At 42.8% G+C, this 17,686-nt stretch overlaps 3 protein-coding genes across 11 annotated transcripts in view; 1 reads left to right on the top strand and 2 right to left on the bottom strand.

The window, feature by feature from the left end:
* Positions 1 to 2,735, top strand: part of Trh (trachealess) — a 74,477-nt gene extending 71,742 nt beyond the window's left edge. For all 6 annotated transcript variants that reach the window (XM_064137190.1, XM_064137188.1, XM_064137187.1 and 3 more), the window contains one exon: positions 517 to 2,735. In XM_064137190.1, coding sequence (XP_063993260.1) covers positions 517 to 1,799 — 1,283 coding nt within the window. In that variant the 3' untranslated portion in view covers positions 1,800 to 2,735. The remainder of the gene's footprint in view (positions 1 to 516) is intronic.
* The window catches only part of LOC135170963 (ubiquinone biosynthesis O-methyltransferase, mitochondrial), a 49,472-nt gene extending 44,908 nt beyond the window's left edge, over positions 1 to 4,564 (bottom strand). The window contains exons 1-4 of one of the 2 annotated variants that reach the window (XR_010300462.1): positions 4,164 to 4,564; positions 3,592 to 4,084; positions 3,254 to 3,434; positions 3,001 to 3,171 (exon numbers count right to left, since the gene is read on the bottom strand). Coding sequence is in view for 1 of the 2 variants with exons in the window: in XM_064137197.1 (XP_063993267.1) it covers positions 3,044 to 3,171; positions 3,254 to 3,434; positions 3,592 to 4,084; positions 4,164 to 4,228 (867 nt within the window). In the remaining variant the exon portion in view is untranslated. Of the gene's footprint in view, positions 1 to 2,877; positions 3,172 to 3,253; positions 3,435 to 3,591; positions 4,085 to 4,163 lie in introns of those variants that run through there. The other variant, XM_064137197.1, reaches the window with a different exon arrangement.
* A 4,090-nt stretch (positions 4,565 to 8,654) lies between these two features.
* LOC135171163 (frizzled-2-like) overlaps positions 8,655 to 17,686 on the bottom strand; it is a 48,389-nt gene continuing 39,357 nt past the window's right edge. For all 3 annotated transcript variants that reach the window (XM_064137527.1, XM_064137528.1, XM_064137526.1), the window contains one exon: positions 8,655 to 13,658. In XM_064137527.1, coding sequence (XP_063993597.1) covers positions 11,461 to 13,614 — 2,154 coding nt within the window. In that variant the 5' untranslated portion in view covers positions 13,615 to 13,658 and the 3' untranslated portion in view covers positions 8,655 to 11,460. The remainder of the gene's footprint in view (positions 13,659 to 17,686) is intronic.

The following is a 17,686-nucleotide window of genomic DNA, read 5'->3' as shown; positions in this document are numbered from 1 at the left end:
CATCTAACGCGCCATGAAGAAGCCGTTAGAGGCCACTTAAAAAATCAAAAAGAGGCCATTTGATTTTTCGCCATCGAATGGAAAATAAATAGGTGAGAAGAGATGAGATGGGTCACGTGGGTGGGCCGTGTGCGTCTTATTTGGAGTTAAATTAACATATGAAACGTCATATGAAGAAGAAACGGAGATTCGATACCCGAAATGTGTCCAATTTTTTAAGAAAATACGAAACCCGGGAATAATGAATGGATCAAAGATGAATATATTTTTGAGGGTTTCTTAGAACATTTGAAAGGGCCCATTTGTAACTTTGACTTTTTTTTTATGACCTGGTGAGTTTAGTCGAACGAATTTCGAGGCAATTTTTCTCTTGCGACTGAAAGACCGAATTTGTAAGAGTTCTGACTTCTCATAATTAAGACAACAAAAATCGGGAACTTTTAACAGAGACTCTCACTGCACAACGACCTTAAGAACCCAATAAAACATGTTCAATATCCCATTCATACTTTTCAGAAGGCAGAAACAGCGGTGGTTCATCGAATTCTCATCCCGACAATCCCCACCATTCACCCCCTGAAGATCGCGAAGACAGTAGAAATTCCGAAGGTGAGACACGTGGTGGTCGTCACCACGAAAATGTATCCCAGCTACAACAGGAGCCACAAGCAGCAGTGACAAATTTGGGTAGTTTATCAGTTAAATCCCTGACACGTCACAAACGAAAATATCCCCAAGAGGATGAGAGTTCATCATGTGAAGAGGACGACGAAGAAGACACCGTAAAAACATCGAGAAATCATGCCCTGAGTCCAGCATCATCGAGTCACTCAATTCCCACTGATCAAGTCCTGAGATCGAGTCCAAAAATCCGTAGAACTGAAGCAAGAGATGATGTTCATGGTGGTACATCAGTGAAGGATTTGGAGCAGGCAATGTCCAAGCATTTGCCAGGTGCATCACTGAGTAAACCAGAATCACCAGCTCTTCATCAACCAACAGATTTCAGTACAGACGCACTGCTGAAGCAGCAGCAGCAGAAGTCAACGATTCAGTGGATAGGTGCACATCATCATCTGGGCCACCTGAGCCCCCAGCAATCGTCAACAGCTCCACATCCAGCCTCAGCCCTCCTTCGACAGCTCTACGTCAATCGAGAGAGTGTTATCAGAAATGTCCATGGAATGAGCTCGAGTACGAGTAGAACACCGACATCTGGGGGTGTTTATTACTCCGGGGAAACACCACAGGGTCCACTACCGACACCACCTGGTTCAGAGGGTTCCTCGACTTATGGAGAGCATCAATTCGTTCTTGGCCACAATCAAAAATCCGGAACAGGTACGAGTGGTGCAGATGCATTTCCCAGTTTAGTGTCATCGTACTCATCAGCTGGTGGTTATGGTGTGGATTATCACTCGACGATGACTCCACCGTCTTCGGTATCACCCAGAGATAAACAGCAGCAGCAACAGGCTCACCAGCAGCAGCAACAACAGCAGCAACAACAAGCTCAACTCCACTCATCGAGTGTTGTCAGTAGTTATGAAACTCCAGTTTATGGAGATCCTGTTATCAGGCATCAGTATGAACCCGCTCAACCATTGCCCCTCAAACCTCAGGTGTATTCAGCTGCTGTTCATCCGAGTGCCCTTGATGCAGCTGCTGCTTATGCAGCATCTGCTGGCCTCAGTGAACAGCCACAATTCTATCATCATCCAGCTGCTGGTCCGGGATTTCATCTATACCATCCGAGTAATAAGGCTACAACCAACGGATGGTATAGTTCGGCGTCCTAGTAGATCGATAACATATGGCGTGTACTTAATTAAGGAGTAAATCAATCCAAAGTCTGTTTTAATAATGAGGAAATGGAATTTTTCATCCGGTGCATATCAGCGACTACCGCGTTATACTTTGGTAATTATTGGTTGTTAATTACTTTTGGTGAACTCATATGGGTCTCAGCATCTGGTACCCTTGGCTGACAAAAGTAAATGATTCTCTTCCAGAAAATTTTATCGACGTTTTTTGGGCCTATTAGGATTTTTTGTAAAGTTTAATTTGTTGTCCTTTAGTTGAGATTGTTTTTATTCGATTGTAAAGCTCTCTAATTAGGTGAATTAATTGGAGCCAGTGTCGGCCATTAGTTTGGACTGTGCAGACCACATTTTCTTTTTTATCATGTACTGTTTCAAATGAGTAATTATTATTAAATGAGTAATTAATTTTAATTGCACGGTCGCGCCTGTAAATATTGTACAAATAATATCGCCCTTCGCATTGTCCTTCCACTCCCTTATTCATCTTATTTTTTGAGATGATGACAAACGTTTTTGTCCCGTTATTTTTTACCCCCATCAGACCTTAAGCCGAAAAAAAGCAACTGAATAAGCGAAACGGTGAATTGAATTATCTTTTAAGTAGTTACATTCCGTCTATTAACGAATAGATAGTCCGATTTACAATTAATTTTATTACCCTAGGAGATGAAACGTGGTTTAATTGTGAGTGAGAGTCAGTGAGAGTCTGTGAGATTTGGCGTGAAAATTTGTTTCGGTGAATTTTATGGAAAAAAAAATGAGAAAAAATCAGTTGTGGAGCTTTCACTTTGCAAAATTAAAAAAAAAATTCGACGCGAGGCTTTCGATCAATATTGTACTGTGTATATAAATTAATTAAATTTAGTGTCGACGTCCTGCGTCGTTGAATGACTATGTCAACTTTGTAGATCAAAGAATTCAAGTGTTCATTGCAAGAATGAAAATTTCATTGTGAAATAAAAAATCACTGTCTCCTTCAAATCCAAATGGAATCAGAGGTACGAACAGACAAAGACTAATTTTCAGGCTCAGTGCAATAAATTATATCATCTGGTACTATTAAAATGAATTAATAATTATTCATTCCTTGTTATTCAACCTTTTTCGTCCCTTTTTTATTACTTCGAGTAATATTAGATCAAGTAAAACGTGCTAAATAAAAAAAGGATTAACTTACTTCAATTCATGATTTTCTTTGACAAAAACGGAATTAATTAACATTACTTTCTTATTTCCTCAGCTTTAATAGCATGAAGTGCATAATTAATTGCAGTCGAGGAAATCCAAGTCCATCGATTGTTGATTGGATTGTAAATTTCACCGTGAATCAATTTCGTTCTGCATCCCACTGTAACAATTAATAAAAATTTGATTGAAGAAAGATAAGGTTGTTAGGAAAAAATGTGGAAAATGATGAATGAATACGTTACATTTATCGAGTATACGTTGAACATCTTCTGGTGATATGAATTTTTTCCAATCGTGAGTTCCCACTGGTAGGAGTTTCAGAATGTATTCGGCGGCGACTATTCCACCGAGATACGCGGGGATTGTTTTATTCATCGTTGTGATAAATATGGAGCCTCCTGGTTTCACAGAATTAGCACAGCACTGTGAGTGATAAAGATATTATGGGGGAGGGTGGAAGAAAATGGGAGAATTGAAAAATCACACCATACTAGGGGTTGAAAATGGTTCTAAAATAAATAAATATTTTCCTAGAATTTCGTTCAATCGTTCAAAGGCAAACATAATTATCACACGGTACCTGCAGGAAGAGCTCCTGATCCGAGACGTGTTCCAAAATTTCCGACGCCACAACTGCATCGTAGACTCCAGCATTAACACGAACATAATCCTCGATAGAAGTATTTACGTAAGTCAGTCGTCCTGAGAGACTTGTATCGAGAGTGGCATGTTGCTTGGCAAGTTGGATTAATTTATCTGACATGTCAATGCCGGTTACGGAGGCTCCAATTCTCGCCAAAGGCTCGGATAGAATCCCACCACCGCAGCCAACATCTAGGATCTTCACTCCTTCCAGAGGATGGGCAGGATTCACATCTTTCCATCCCACATTCAGCAGCCCATCTCGGACCAGTTGAACCCGGAGAGGATTGAGGGAGTGGAGAGGTCGCATTGGTCCCTCCAGATCCCACCATTTATCCCGCAATTCCCCGAACTGTCTCACATCGTTTGTGTCCACTGTTGTTCCTTTGGTCTTTGGAACTTCGGGAACTGGTTTTATCGCCTGAGTGGAACTAAACATATTTTATTATGATATATTTGATGTTAACATACAAATCAAAATCAAAACCTTCATATAAATGTCACTCTTACCAGCATCGGGCCAAGGTTCCCCCAAAAGTGTACGTGATACACCTCGTGATAATCGTAACACTCATCTTGATGTTATTATAATAAATTGAAACATTAATTAATTTCACTTTCTCATCCTCGAATCTGTCATCCGCTGGGGGAACCAGCAACAAAACAAATGATCGTATTGTTCTCCAAAAAAAATGTCACTCACTGATTTCCACGTAATGTCAGATTTCGATGGCTGAGCTTTAATGTTTATCACGTCTCCTTCGATGTTATGAAATAAATATTGATAATTATTACGCAATAATAATGCAACCGGCGCGAATGTTGATCTACAGATATTTATTATTTGAGGTTATGAAAGTTGTTACGCGCTACACGGCCGCTTTAAAAATGGCGCTTGAGGTTCTGTACGGCGGGAAAATTGAAGATCAATGCGGGAAAAAAACGAACAACAGTTTAAATATTTTTGTTTTCATAATTCAGTTGTTTAATGAGGAAAGGACAATATTAAATGGAAAAAAATGACGAGTGTCATTGACGCAACATCTCGAGATTTTTTTTATCATCCACTGTTGGTTATACGCTGGGGAAAATCCTCGTTATCGACGGATGCACGAAAAGGTGTGAATATTAACAGATTTTTCGGTAAAACAGAAATGGAGTCTTCAATATTTTTTGCAAACTACAAAAATCTATAAATTTTTATTTATTATCCTACAATCAAATGTCATTATTCTATAGAATCCAATTACAATCTCATTTTGAAGTAGAACCGTCATTTTCCGATAATGGACTGTTCAGCGTTCGGTCCCCCGAAAAAAATCGATGCCACCCCTCTAAAAATAATGAATATAACGAATTCAAGTTATCCCTTATTCAAACGTAATTGAAGTGGAGCTCTGAATATTCAAAATTTATTCCACGCGAAATCACAATCATCGCCATCCCGGAATCACCGCAAGAGAGTAAATAATAAACAATCGGTGAAAGCCAAATGTGCGTCACATGTGATTGCAGAACGCGTGTGTCATCTATGCAAATACCACTTCAATTCAGAAATTGACGGTGTACATGCGTATCTGTGATTCAGTTTTTCCAATTATTTCTTCACATTAGCATTTGGCAATTAACACCGGGGCGTGGGGCTTTGAGAACGCCAGCTTTCCTTTCATCATTGGAATGAATACAACCAACGACCCCACGACTATCGTTTTTCCATTACGAAATGCGTAGACTGTAGTTTGAGCTATTCATCGAATGGTATGAATAGAGATTGGCTGGGTATTGACAAGGCGATGGTCAGGATTTGGTCTGGCGATGGATGGACAATTGTAGAGTAATAGTTGGTAAATTGGCTGAATCGTAGACATTGGATTAGGCCGTGTCTAGGATGGGACTAGAACACGATACCGATTTTTATTGAATTGTATTATTTATTATAGAGTTTTTATTGTTTATTTCGACTGAAATATTTCTCGCAGGAAAATTCATCAACGAACACCAACTTTTTAGGTGAAAAAAACCCCTAAAAAGAGGGGAAAAACAATCGTGGTTTCTGTTTCAACAAATCGAAACAAAAAATCGTAAGGAATACAAACGAACCAAACAGATTGGCTTGAATTCATGTTTTTTCTCTTGCTCGGATGGAGGCACGCCTGGCGTTGCCTTCTCTGTTCTGAAAATAGTACCACGGAAATCCTGGCCTCCATGTTTGCCGCCTCTCTTCGGGGTGTGTATTTGCAGCGTTGCCTGAGAAAGCAAATGAAAACATTAACGCTCGATAACGAGTGAAAATGAGTGAAAAAAAATTTTATGTTTGATTTTTTATTCTCCAGAAATTGTACAAACGACTGCAAAAAATATCACATGAAAAATAACACTTCGGTGTTTCCGTTTTGCTGTTTGTTGAGTCATGTTTTGTCTCGGTGGCCAGTTTATTTTGATTTATTTGCTTTTTTTTTCGATTCAGCAACAAATCCCGCGCCTTTTTCACCGGTAGTCATTGTACCGAGGGGAGTTACCAGTGGAAATACGAGACGTTTGTACCACCTTCCTGTGGATTGATTGAAGGTATGTATATATAGAACTCATTGTGTATTCTTCTGAAAGAACCAGAGTACAAACGTACGATCGAACGATCTCGTCACGATTCTGTTTTAGTTTTTTTGTCGTAAAAAAGTTTATTAACATGTCGTGCAATTTTATGACAAGTCGTATTCGCCAAGTGCATTACCATCGATTGAATTTTTTTTATCAGATTAAAATGCATGGGTTATATTCGTGGAACATGGAACGTCGATGAAAACGATTCCCTGTCAATTTTTATTTGTTATCCGTCGAATCTCCAATGATTTATGGGTAAATGACAAAATTGCCAGAATATTTTTGACTAGGGCTGGACCATGCCCTGACTAGCGGTATTGTTCACGATTATTTAAACTAGAAGATGATAAAAAATGTATGAGGTTCTCGGGATCGACTCTTGGGGAGTTGAAATTGTAAAATTCAAGGAAATTACAATTCTTCTCGATGTTTGCCACAAGCCTCGGCATATCGATCGTAAAAGACCGGGTGTTTTCATCCCATTAAACATCACCAATGTTTCTTCAGTGTTTCAATATCAAGATAAAACTATACCACATTATTCAACACAGTGGGAGAGTCAAAGGCACCATGCGGGCTTGGAATAATATTAACGCAAACCGGACGATTTACGAATTAATCGATGGGAGATTGTTCAAACTGGAGACAACGCCATCGAGACATTAAAACATTCGATCTCGCCTCGATTATTTGAGTCCTGCGTACTCGTTTCATCGGTATCGGTTTATCGATGGGTTCAGAATATTCTCGGAGCCCTAGAAAAATCGCAAATCGCCTCGCGAGCGTAATTCCGTTCGATTTATTGCGTTATCTTAATAATTTTACTCCGGATTAACGGTACAACCGAGGAATCTAATTTGAATGATACCGAAAGGGCTGTTGCCATCCACCACCAGCGAGAAAGAGACACTTGCGGCTATTGCCGGGATCAATTGCCCCCAGTGAGATGTCAATGCCCGCATGAAACTCAAGATCGCATATCGCATTTTACGGTGGGAAATCGTCCACTCGTTTTTCCAAAACTCTCGAACAACAATTTTTCGTGGCTCCCTTCGTAAATTACCGGTGACTGAACAGTGAATATTCGTGGGAATCCCATCAATATTTCAACACTCCGATAAATTCAGTCTCCAACTCCCTGAAATATTTGGGGGGTTGCATATACCGAATAACCTTGTCTGGGTTTAGTCTAAATGCGTCACGCTTGTAACCATGCAAAGTGCTTTTGTGGGGATAGATACGTTTTTTTTATCGGAATTTAAACATTAACAGGAAAATGCAAGCTCCGATATTAATTCTGGCCGGCAGTAAAGAGTCCCGGGTTACTGATGGCTTTGATATTTGTTGCGACTCTTCATGATAGTCACGTTACCCTGTTCAAGTTTTTTTTCCTACTCCTCTCATTTTTTTTTTTCGGAATACTGGGAATAGCCCTGGGCGTATTTGCTCTGCACTCAGCTTCCCTCGTGTGTGAATACTAATTAGCCGACCATGAAAAACCTCTCTTGTCCGCGAACTACGTCCTCAATCATTTATTATTTTTGGGCTGGAGGTAAGGGGCCGGGTTCAAAGGAATACGATACGATTGGATTTTCAGCGGATTTTTTATTAATTTTGGGTAACCGGAGAATGAAACTTCAAAGACCATCTGGCCAGTGATTAATCAATTGATCGGTCCATCGAACGAGTCCACGATATTCCCCGGGGTAGCGATACTCCGACTGATCGACCAATCGATCCTCAATCATTCGATAATCAGCCATCAATCCAGTGATCAATCAACAATCGATCGATCCATCCAACGACTCCACCAGTCGATCTTCCCCCGAGAGCAGTGAACCGCTGCGTTGGAAGCAGCGGTTCTCATCCCCGGTTAACAATTAACCCAAAAACAATCAATTGTGGTTTATTGTTGGCATGCGATTAGAAAAATAATTCCGGGTGGCTTGTGCAAGCGGTTAGCTTAACGAGCGTGTACGAATGACTAAGAGATTCCTATCTGGCCGCTGGGCCAACTGTGGGCGGTAAACGTCAGACCGCCGCGCGTATAAGTTGTTTATGGCGGTTGATACGCAGGGACTCAGGAAACTTTCAAGTGGAAAAGATGGAGAAAGACGATGAAACACTCGGGGAGAGGGGGCCATAAATTTTGAGTCTCTCTAAGCATCGTCTGGGGGCCCTTTCTACTTATTCCTTGAGGATGGTTCGGGCTGATTCCGTTGTTTGCAGACTCCAGAGCAATCGGCGGCTTCTTCGTACCATTCCCGTTGTCTTCCTCAGGAGAGATTCAGCTGGAGGGTGCGATAAATACCGATAAATTATTCGGGAGAAAATTTTTTTTTGTGAAAATTGGATAACGCAGGAATCATTTGGACATCAAGGAGAACAAAAAAAACCCAATTTTCATAATTAAATAATAATAAAGTGTATTAAAAAATCGTATACAATTTTGATTACCATACGCGGTAATGGATAATCGTAATTCCCCTCAGATACGACTATCCCTTTGTTCAATATGAATTTCCAGGCGGAGTGGGGTGAGGGAGAAGAGGGGGAGGGCGAGGGAGTGAGGACAAGAAATATCTGGAGTACATAAAAAAGGCGGAATGGGGGAAGGGACGGGAAATGAGAGCCAGAGAGTTCCACTTAAACAATCGAGATGACATGCTGAATTTTCGCCCCTTCCCTCATTCCTTTCGATCCATTTTTCATTTATTGACATTATCATCGTGACAAAAGGTTTCGTTTCAAGTGACTTACAAATTTTATTCGGTTACAAAATGCTTTTTTCCCCCTCGACTAATACACATAAATTTTCGTCATTCTCCGACTCTCATTTTGTCCTTTATATTAAATTTTTCATTGATCTTTGTATTTCCTCCACTGTGATATGTGAGACCAACTCTCCGTGACTTTTTTTTTATTCCATTCCACACGCGTTTACATCGTTCTTACAATTAAATATTCTTACACATTTACTTCTCACGCCATAGGTCATCTTTATTGCATTTTTGTGATTTTCAGTTGCATTTGGAGTGTTTGAGGCAGTTTTTGGTTCTCGATCGTGTGTCACATGAAAAATCGATTCAGTAGTTGCTGAGAATTTTTTTTAAATTTCCCCCCGTCGTTGGATTTTTAAATCATACAGCAGTGAATTTTCATTTTTTTCTAACACTGAACGAGTGGAGAATTCAGTCAGTAATTACAGAAAATCAATAGATGGTGGTATCCAAAATTCAATGTCAAACCTCCCGGGGGCTGAAAAAAAACCTCACAATCACCCTATTACACCGGTATAACTGGTAAGACTTATAAATTTATGTACTTATGTATTTAATAATTGTTTCCATCTACACAACTACATCGGACTGTCGTTTAATGTTTTTCACTTACAAAGATTTCAATAAAATCCAATTGTGTCTGTAAACCCTTTAAATCACGTACAAATCGCATGTTACATATAGTGTAATGATTCTCTACAGTGCACGTGGCTCAGTTCTCCCCACTCATACATTTAACATTTCTCTTCCTTCCCCAGATTCACCAGAGAAAGTTGCCAGCGGCGAAGTACAATCGCGGAGGTCTGAGGGGGTGGCGGATGGGCGGGGGAGGATAGGGTGGAAAGGGAGGAGTGGAAATACAAGAAGTCTTAAATATTTCTTCATCTATAGACGATTCTATGGGTGAGTACGAAAGAACGACCAGTTTAATCTCTTTACATTATAATAATTATAATATTCACTTGCTCTTCCTCGCTCGCAGTAAAAAAAACAATCTGATCTAGATAATTTGTCACGTCAAGATCACTCACACGACGATCGAGTAATCGTCTTCACAACGCGGAGAGAAATTTCTGCGAAAAATTCTGGCACTAATACATGGTAAGAGTCACATGCATAGGGTTTAGTGGGGCCAATGAGCCGAAAAAATTTCTCTCCGTGAATTTGACTTATAATCCCTCCTTCTCTATTTCATCAGGACCCTGCCAATCTCTCGATTCTGTACAACGAAATTCACCTGCTCTGTTCCCTATGTACAATGGCCTATTCACTAGAATATATATTTACATTATAATAAACCTTCATTTGTCTGATCTAGCCTATACACATCTCACTTACGCTATCCAAAGACCATCCTGTCCCTGTTATCTTTGATACAAATCGATAAATTTCACCGATAATTCGGTGCAGATAGCCTCTAATCAGTACACACCTATCCGTAAACGGCTAGTAGATAAATAGACAATACGAATACACATTAGACGGACATGCACTTGAGTCCCATGAGACATACAAGTATAAAGTATAAAAGGAAAAGTCAGTTGAGATGCCCCAGACACGAGGAAAAGACCAGGGAAGTGAAGGGGAAATAATTGAAACTTTTGGAATTGCGTTATTACGAAAACACCTATCAAGGTGATGATTCCCTCCACATCTCTATTCCCCAAGTCAGTTCCTCACCCGAGGCTCCATAGCCGCATCATAGATTGCATAAAGAAGGAGAGATCCCAGCTACAGGTAATCGCCAATCGCCAGATTCATCAGTCACCGAGGGCAATCGGTAATGCCGATCAACCAGTAAGAGCATTCATCCAAAAAAAACACTCGTTCATTCGCACAAACTCACTAGCCAGAGAGTATCTCAATACGACGTGGCTCATGTACAGTCACGGACGGTGATTCCCCGACATTTGATTCCAAAATCACTGAAGGAACGTTAAACAGATACCCAAAGAAAAATAAACTAATCACCGCTACATTGACTCACGGAATGGGCCGACACGAAGCCAAACCCTGTTTTACATACGTATATTCGGCAAATATTAATGGCGTATTTGTTTGTCATTATGTTAACGTTCGTCATTCCGTTAAATTCCGTAATCACACACATATCATTATCACTACCACCCGACAACGGGTACAATCGTAGATCAGACATCAGTAGCTTGAGTATAAGCTGGTGCTAGACCATGTGCTGGTGTCAATGGTCCTGTTGTCGATGCCAATGATCTCCTCGAATAGATAGTTGCGGCTGAATGTGGTGTATGGGGCGCAGTGTGTGCTGGCGTATGCCTCCTAGAGGCCGAGGCGAAAGGCTAAATGGGTCCATAATTGCTGAGAGCCGATGGCCTCTCGTGCTGCGATTGATTTTGTTGCTGGCTATCGCAGCCCGCTGTATTCATATCGCCTCCCGCCGACTGGTGACGTCATACGTGCGAAAGAGGTGGTTGTTTCAGTACATGGTGATGAAGATGATGTTGCGATGCACTGGCAACGCTACCGGGAGGTAGAAGAGCACTACCAGGCCCAGATGCTGCATAACTTGGCATCATAGAACGTCCTTTCATGCTTGCACTGCCAATACCACTGACACCAGTAACACCAGCCATTCCAGCATTACCACCAGCAGCAACACCACCACCAAAGAGACGTCTCCACAATCTCCGCCATGAATCCACTGTCTTACCACTCCATATCCAAACACCTGAAGTGATACCAACAGCCAGTGCCATGAAGTACTTCAGCATCAGGACTGAGTAGTACGGTCTAGTGCGTGCTTCACACTGACAAGCAATGCCCCTCAGCCACTCCAGCCTGAATGAGGATTCATACAGATAGCAACCGAGAACAGCACCAGCTGGTACTGTATACAAAACGGAAAAGACACCAATGCGTATCATGAGTTTCTCCAACTTGTCAGCTTTGGCACCCGGTTGTCGTTTGATGACCGATCTTATCCTGAAGAGGCTGACAAAACCAGCGAGTAGAAAACTGGTGCCCAACAGGAGATAGACTAGAAGTGGTACCAGAATGAATGTTTGCACACCATCAGGTGCAACTGTACAAACCCCAGCAACAGGATCCCCCTCGACACCACCAGCCAATAGTGCCCAGACAGTTTGTGCTGTTGGTGCTAGCCAAGCGGCCAAATGAAAGTACTGGGAGTACGATGCTATAGCTTCATTGCCCCACTTGAGACCGGCAGCGAGGAACCAGGTGAATGCGAGTATGACCCACCACACGGACGATGCCATTCCGAAGAAATAGATCATGAGAAAAACAGTGACACATGCACCAGGACCCTGTGGCCCAGATCGCAGAGCTGGCCCATCGCAGGCTATCTCCTCGTGTCCCATCACACTTCTCGCAAGATAACCCAGGGATACGACGAAGTAACAGGCGGAGAGAAAGACAATTGGCCGTTCTGGATATTTAAATCGTTGTGTGTCTATGAGAAATGTGGTTACGGTTGTGAGTGTGCTTGCTGCGCATAGACCGCTCCACAGGGCCAGCCAAACCGCTGCGAATCCTCTTTCCTCGGTGGTCAGAAAGGCCCCGTGACATGGTAGGGCGCAATTCTTGAGGACATTTCCGTTTCCCAGGGCAATGTCTCTGCTTATCATTGGCCCTATCCCCCCTGACATCGGCACCCCTATTGCGTGCATGTTTCCTAGTACCCCGTGGTCGTTTCCACTGACACTTGTTACCCCCAGCGGTACGAGTGGAGTTTTGCATCGGCACTCGCACTCCCTTGTTCTGTCCCCTGGGGGATTTTGGCAGTTTTTTTGGTTCTTACCGGGTTTACAACGCGGCTGCTGTGCATTCTTTGATGGTCTTGTTGGACGTGGTACAGCAGCAGCCATTGGTGGTGCACTTGGATGACCACCAGCGCTACCACCAGAATTAGCAGGATTGTCCTGCTCCATACAGAGATTCTCAGGATCGCCGTGCATCGGCAGACGCTCACAAGCCATTCTCTCCGGCCAGGAGAATCCGTACTGCTGCATCAATGGTGCACATCCAGCTCGAGCCCTCTCGCAGACACTTCTGCAAGCCGGCAGAGGTTTACTGTACTCCGGAAGACAGATGGGTGTGTACATGGAGCACAGGAAGAACTTGAGATCCGGTGAGCACTTGATCTCCACCAACGGCCAAAATTGGTGCACCTCCAGTCCCGCTTCCTCCTGTGTGTCATGATTCAGCTCGTTGGGCATTGCCGTCAGGTTGTACCCAATTCCCCGACACATGGGTATAGTTATGTCCTCACACCTGCCATTGCCATTGGGACCAGTGCTCATCACTGAGTGACCAACACCACCACCACCGCCACCAAGACCATTGCCTATACCACTTGATCCTGGACTACCACCAGATACCGAGCCAATTGCTGACGATGATACTGGCGATGATGATGATGAAGACGCCGATGATCCTGACAATGGACCAACACTGTTCGCCGGTCCCGTTGCAGATTCCGATCTGACATTCGGCCCAGCTGTCACCGCGAGGACTAGGGTAAAGAGAATGAGTAGAATCGCTGGCATTCCTCCACGGGTCAGCGGAACTCGTGTCCGTCCCATTGCGTCCTCCGGATGATTTATAACCGGTATGGCATCACTCCAATCTGTAAAACGAAAAATACACCGGTTCTTCATCAATTCTATCGGTGAAAAAAGACCGGTTGATCAACTGAATAAATAATATCCCCAGGTTCAGGTACGACTGTATTTCAGTCTTGGACTTTAACGCACGTCTATCCCACGATCTTATAATAGAGATTCAACGGTAACACGTGACCACAGTGAAATGTTATTGTATGGGGATCGTGTTAGTTCAAACGTTTGTTAAACTCCGAAAACCCGGGTTATATCGCACCGTCCACATGTAGTGATATTTATATCGCTTGGTAACTCCGGTCTCGTTCGTTATTATCCCCATTCATTTTCAAGGTACACTGCACACCACACCATTCTCTTCCGTATCCTACGTGTGTGGCTTTCAATGAGAAGCCCAAGAATAATATAAAAAAACGGAAATGACAAAGTCTTCTCATCCTAAAATAAGCATCAACGCTGAATCAACATGAGCCTCCAAAGAAATTCGCTACTCACTTGAATTTGTAAGCAACAAATGGGAAAAAATTTTCCCCCTCACTCAACGAATGAATCATCAATATTTCTTGTTATTACTGTGACAGGGCGTATTTTTTTTACTTGCTCCCCCTCCTCCCCGTTCGCCTAACGGTCCACTTGATGTCAACTCAGTGGGAACAAATGATTGGAGGAAAATAACGTCTCGGACAGGATAACGAGTGCTTCAGCAACAACCAAGGGTGCATGCTGCAGCTATTACCAATACAACTTGATTCCTGTCATTCTCCACCCACTCGGAGCCCCCCCACCCCCTTCCTCCCCCCGGCCTCTTGATATGTGCGAAACCTTTTGCACGTGACTCATGCGAGGGAGCCGACGTTGCCTGACAGTCCACTTGGTCACGGTAGGCAAAGAAAAAAAAAAAGGTAAGAGACATGAAAAATAATGTGCATTTCTGTTATCCAGCTGAATCACTGGAATATACACATCAGAAAGCTGTTGAGGATATTCCAGGAATGTGAATTCACTCCCCCCCCCCCCCACGAATTCTCGACAAACTGCACGCAAACCGTCGATTTTACCGAGAAATCGATTTTCATATTGATCTGAGGGAGGCAAATATCGATTGGGGTGAATTGTTTTGCAACAAAATACTGAAATAATTAAAAATGATATTGCAAGAGCTCGCTGATTATTTGTAGTGCAGCACCGTAGTGCGTTAGTCGTTACACCGTCACTTTAAGGTGTCTTAATATCAACCACAAGTATTTTGTTGCACTTCGTCCCTCTCCCTCATTATCGTTGAAAACTCCCGCAGCAGAATTTTTTTTTCTGACATCCAGGGGAGATCCAATTGCCGAGAAATTGTGGATTCATACGGTTATAAATCAAAATGTGGTATTACGTAGGCGATGCAAAGTTCGCTAATTGGCCGCAAGGGAAAGAATCTCATGGCAAATAAATTCGATGTCTGTTTCCCTTCTACCTTTTGCAAACTCGTATTCTCCGTCTCAACGAGATATTTTCGCATAAATTATCTTTTACCACCTCTTGTCTTCCTTCCAGCCTCATCCCCCACCCCCAAGGCAGGGGGGGGGGGGAAAGGGGGAAGGGGGATTTTTACGTCTCGACGAGAGAGACGATGCAGGAGACAAGGACAAGAGGGCCCGCGATGTCCCGTGGAGTTTTTTAAATAACGTACCAGGTAGGCGCGATATCCCGGTGATGCTCTCAGTCACGATTCGAGACATCTGAGTATCGTCTTCTCTTTCAATTTTTATTATTATTTTTTTTCTCCGGGAGTTTTAATGGATGTTGCAGGGAAGTTCGTTACCTCGCGGCAATTATGATAAACATCAGAGAATCTCGTTGACGCTTTCTTTATTGCTGGTACAGCAGATCAGATTTCAATTCGGGAGAGATTTTATCTGGAATTGGATAGTTGCTTTTATGGGTGGAGTGATGATGGGGCAGTATGGGTAGGAAGTATCCCTCTGTGGGAGGCACCAGAGTATTCCTCAGATCATATTCACGATGATCTGAGGACAGTAGATGTCCTGAGAATCAGAAACTACCGAAGGACCGATGCACTGCACGATGCCAATAATTTATTTACGATAAACACATTTGCTAGTAATTTAAATCAATGAACACATGCACTAGTACACAACATTGATATTTATCAAGATATGAGTGATGCAGTGGAATGTGAAAATGTTTCGTAGTAAATATTTCCCTACATCATAACGGGATAAATAAAGCAAGTGTATCCGTGTAAAGTGCTCTCGGGAACTAGAATGACCGTATGCAGTACGATAACCGGAACAATTTATTAACACCCTTTCTGTACATACATGTTGATACTTGAATGTGCAACTTTCAGACGACCAAGTTCACATGTTACAGATATGATAATCCGGCTTGGGTTGGATCTCTTGATTGTTTCAGAATTTCCGGCAATCATCTGCGGGTGAATGCGGGAAGTTTTGTATCCGATGATTTATGACTGCAAACGTCTAGAGTTTGTTCCTCCGGGTAGTTGGTTTTTTTTTTTTTTTTTATTGTACTACCCAGGGTCCCTCACCCGGTCGATACTTGAAGCCGCGCTTACGCACACCTGCGACCGATCCCTCCTCCATGAACTTGTTGTCTGAAGTGTTAGAGGCTGCTGCGACAGCCTAACATTCAGCTCCAAGACGAGTTGGAGACGGGTATGGAGAGGTGAGTGAATGCCGGTGTCGGGGATAATTACTTGGTCAATTCCATTTTACGAGTGGGTGAAGGCTCAAGGAGATGACTATTGAGTGAAGAGTGTGTTTGGAATCCTTTTGCAAGTTGAGATGCATCCGGTGATTGATAATCACTGAGGAATTGTTGGAATCGATGGATGGCAATGTTGTTAAGAGATCTTGAAGCTTCAGGTGCGCCCAGCGATCATTAATCACTGCGAGAAGTTGGGAATCGATCCGCCGGGATGATGAAGGGTCCCGGAGGCTTCCAGAAGACGATAGAGAGCTTTTGAAATAATTATCATGATCATTTACAGTCAGAGAGACTTCAGTAATGTCCCAAATCTCCCCAAGGACTTTGAAAATGTTGGAGATGGTGAATTATTCCACCGCCGACTGTCACATCATGCGAAGATCCTCATCAAATGTTCATATTCATTCCAAATAATCGCAGAAGTTATTATTTATGAAGATCGCACCGCCGATCTCTTCATCCAACATCCGATCGGGCGAGATAACATCTCAACTGGCGAAGAATTTTATCACCAGCGGACTGTATACGATGAAACATGGCCACAACTTGTGTCAAGTACCTTCGACCGGAATTTGAGATAACGAAAAATATATTATGTAAAGTAGATGGAATCAGTCACGTTTTCCAATGCTCCACCATCTCGTCTGTTCGCTACCTGAAATATCCTGCAGGTATCGGCCGTCCGTACGACCAAAGTTTGTGACTACGGTGAGGGTGGGAAGGGAGCAGGCGAAACCGGGTGTCCGGGGGCAGAGAGCGTGGGTCGACGACAGATCATCCCGGATAAGAGACTGGAGAAGGAGCCAAAGCCAACTGAGCAAACTCAAGCCAACAGACAAGAGAAAATTCAAGAGATTTACTTCTCTCTTGTAAGCTTTATCTATCCAGTTCTCATCAATCTAACAACATGGCCTCCTACCTCCAGCCTATCCAGTCATCTTCGACGTGGGACGATGATTTACCACCCATACGCCTCACCTTCTCCACATACCGATTGTGAAAAAAATAACGTCCTTCGAGGAGTCGTGTATCAGTTTTGTTGTAATTCGCTGGACGAATGTTCACGAGGACGAGAGTTATTGAGGAGTTCAGTGTGTGGTATATCAAGGTAACTGGGTCCTATCTGGGACTTCACAACATGTCGAATGCTATATAAATTTCCCGTTTCGCATGTGAAAAAAATTTATTGATAATTATGGAATCGCGAGCGTTTAGCATCGACTTCTACAGAGCCTGTAGGTCGACATTCCCCTCTCCTCCTCCTCCTCCCCCCCGGGTCCAATCACTGCTTCCCCTC

Source organism: Diachasmimorpha longicaudata, chromosome 18, assembly GCF_034640455.1.
Source record: "Diachasmimorpha longicaudata isolate KC_UGA_2023 chromosome 18, iyDiaLong2, whole genome shotgun sequence".
NCBI lineage: Eukaryota > Metazoa > Arthropoda > Insecta > Hymenoptera > Braconidae > Diachasmimorpha > Diachasmimorpha longicaudata.
Note: the sequence above shows the minus strand (reverse complement) of the source record. Positions and strands in the feature narration are given on the sequence as shown.